Source organism: Pseudophryne corroboree, chromosome 6, assembly GCF_028390025.1.
Source record: "Pseudophryne corroboree isolate aPseCor3 chromosome 6, aPseCor3.hap2, whole genome shotgun sequence".
Taxonomy (NCBI): domain Eukaryota; kingdom Metazoa; phylum Chordata; class Amphibia; order Anura; family Myobatrachidae; genus Pseudophryne; species Pseudophryne corroboree.
In genome coordinates, this window is record NC_086449.1 from 779472920 (window position 1) to 779475419 (window position 2500).

The following is a 2500-nucleotide window of genomic DNA, read 5'->3' on the forward strand; positions in this document are numbered from 1 at the left end:
ATTTGTTGGTATAAGGCATAGTTTAATAGGATGTTAAATTATCTTTGTACTCCCGGAAGTTATGTATAGTATCAGTTTATACAGATTTTAGCCCCAGTTTTGCAGTATAAATTTGTGCTTAATGGCTATATTCCTGCAGACATCTGTTTTCACATGAATGTTTCCTGGTTGTTCCCCTGTCTTCCCCCCTGATTAGCCCCCAATTTGCAGAGGCCCTGCTTGCAACATGTTCCTCCTGCTGCACAGTTGACAGCTACAATTGCTTGTGTTATCCTTAAGCACTTAAAATCTGTGTCATTATTTAGATAGTCATCCGGATTAAATGTGCCTCGGCTGACCTCATAATGCAGATGACTATTTTAATATGCTCAATACTTTATTTTCAGTGTCATATCTGCTTTCTGCAGAATGAGGGGGCAGCCACGTCTGGAAGATGTGGTGCAGTTCAGTTGGGTATCAAAAGTTTGGAGAAGGTTATTTAGAAATTCCCTGCAGCAAGTATTTAGGAGACCCAGTCAGTTCTCTATGAAGATATTTTTGTTTTGGTTTTTATACAAATATATTTATTTATTTTTTACTTTTTTTGTGGTGTGGGTGGTTGGAATCTATAAAGCTTATAACAGCCAAACAGTATAATAATCTCCATGGCTGGGGGGCAGCAATCTTGTATAAAGTAGTATGAGTTTGCCAGACATTTGCAGAAGGTGGTTTCTTGGTTCAACCTTGAAGTCCAGTCCTTGACATCTTTATACCTTGTATAAATTCTTTAGTGGCCCTGCTCTTCGTCAAACCTGACAAATATGTTAGAAAATATAATTCCAAAGGGGGGTTAGCTCACTTCACAAAACTTAAGGGTTTTAAGCACAAAACAGTTTGCTCTTGGACAGAAATCTCACAATTTAGGGAGCTGCTATGTATGATGGATGTTATAATTACACAACATCAAGACTTTTAATATTACACAACATCAAAAGTTCCTTGCAAAAAGAAAAAGAAAAACAGAAAACAATTTCATGCAGAAAATGATGGATCTGACATGACACACAATTTTGTTTTTTAAATGGTTGATAAATGTTGGGATTGAAAAATAATTTTCTTAAAGAGAAATACCTTAATCCTTAGTAGATGGAGTTTGCTACAAGTTGTATTTATTACAAATTAATTACTGTGATAATGAACCCTGGACAACTATTAGCCACTAGCACAATATAGAGAAAGGAAAAAAAAATCTCTGTTCTAAAAAAAAGTTTTTTATTATTTAACACAAAAACATACTCTTAATGAGGATTCTAAATAGGCTGTAATTATGTTTGTAAAAAAAACTAAAATGTGGAAAGATCTATAGCTTGATTAGAGATACTTAAAGTGCTTGAAGGAAGTAGATCAATATCTCACTGCAAACCACAAACTGGTAAAGGTGTTTTTGTAACAGGCCCATCAGTGGGTTCAATATTAATTTCATTTTAATTTTTTTAACCTAATTATTATGAATAAGGTTAAACCAAGATGTTATGATCTGTCAAAATAATGGTTAATGCATCCAAATGAGGGTATTAGCCATAAAGAATTATACAGCCCACCCTCCCCCATCTTCCTTCCTAAAAGCCCCCTGAACCAATGTATTGAAAAATGCACGCTTCCTGCATATGAAGTCGCACTGCAAATTAATCCTAGGCTACTGTACAATTAGCGTCCGATTAATGCCTCATTTGTTACCCTGGATGTGATGTCGAATTATGGTTTTACAACGTGCGACTTATTTTTTTCCACTGTTTTATTGTTTTACTGAAGAAGAAGAAAAAAAATAGAAGTGTTCATTTAAAGTGCTCCATTAATACGTGTACAACACCAGGTTGGCTGCTGGCCGTTATGCAAAGTATAGTCGCGACGATTAAACGTTACTTGAAGCCATCAACGTTTAAATCCACCATTGTTATACTGACTTTCCAGGAGGACAAAAAGACTTTACGGAAATCTACTAACATTTCCCCATGCACTTTGTTTACAGGGATCCTGCTATGGAATTAAGCCTTTCAAAGCACACTCCCTCTTATGTTGATTTAGGTAAGTGGGGACCTTTGTCTCCTTTCAATATTTTCAGTTTATTTTTAAAATAAAATTAAACAAAAATAATAATAATAATAATAATAATAATAATAAGAAGAAGAAGAAGAAGAAGAGGAAGAGGAAGAAGAATGTAACAGTATTTAGCCATTGAATATAGCTTATTCGTACCATCAGTCTATTTCCACACAGCACAGCTTTACAATATCTAATATATCTACGCTATACAGCTGTGAAAATATATTTTATTTGATATTTGCCTTTTAGAGGAGCCTCTGATATTAAATTAGCATTATATTCCTATGCTGATGAGGGTACAAATGTCTTTATTCAGTTTATTCTCTATTAAAGGGAGGTCTGCATAAATCGCCTGTTGGTAACTACAGCATATGGACATGTATGTTGGACACTCACATGTAATATAATATAATGTAAC

The 2500-nt window shown here is 34.4% G+C and overlaps 1 protein-coding gene across 2 annotated transcripts in view; it reads left to right on the forward strand.

The window, feature by feature from the left end:
• PITX1 (paired like homeodomain 1) overlaps window positions 1-2500 on the forward strand; it is a 23921-nt gene that overhangs the window by 838 nt on the left and 20583 nt on the right. Inside the window, exon 2 of one of the 2 annotated variants that reach the window (XM_063928726.1) lies at window positions 2009-2064. The exons of the other annotated variant lie outside the window; for it this stretch is intronic. Coding sequence (XP_063784796.1) covers window positions 2019-2064 — 46 coding nt within the window. The 5' untranslated portion in view covers window positions 2009-2018. The remainder of the gene's footprint in view (window positions 1-2008; window positions 2065-2500) is intronic. 2 annotated transcript variants of the gene reach the window in all.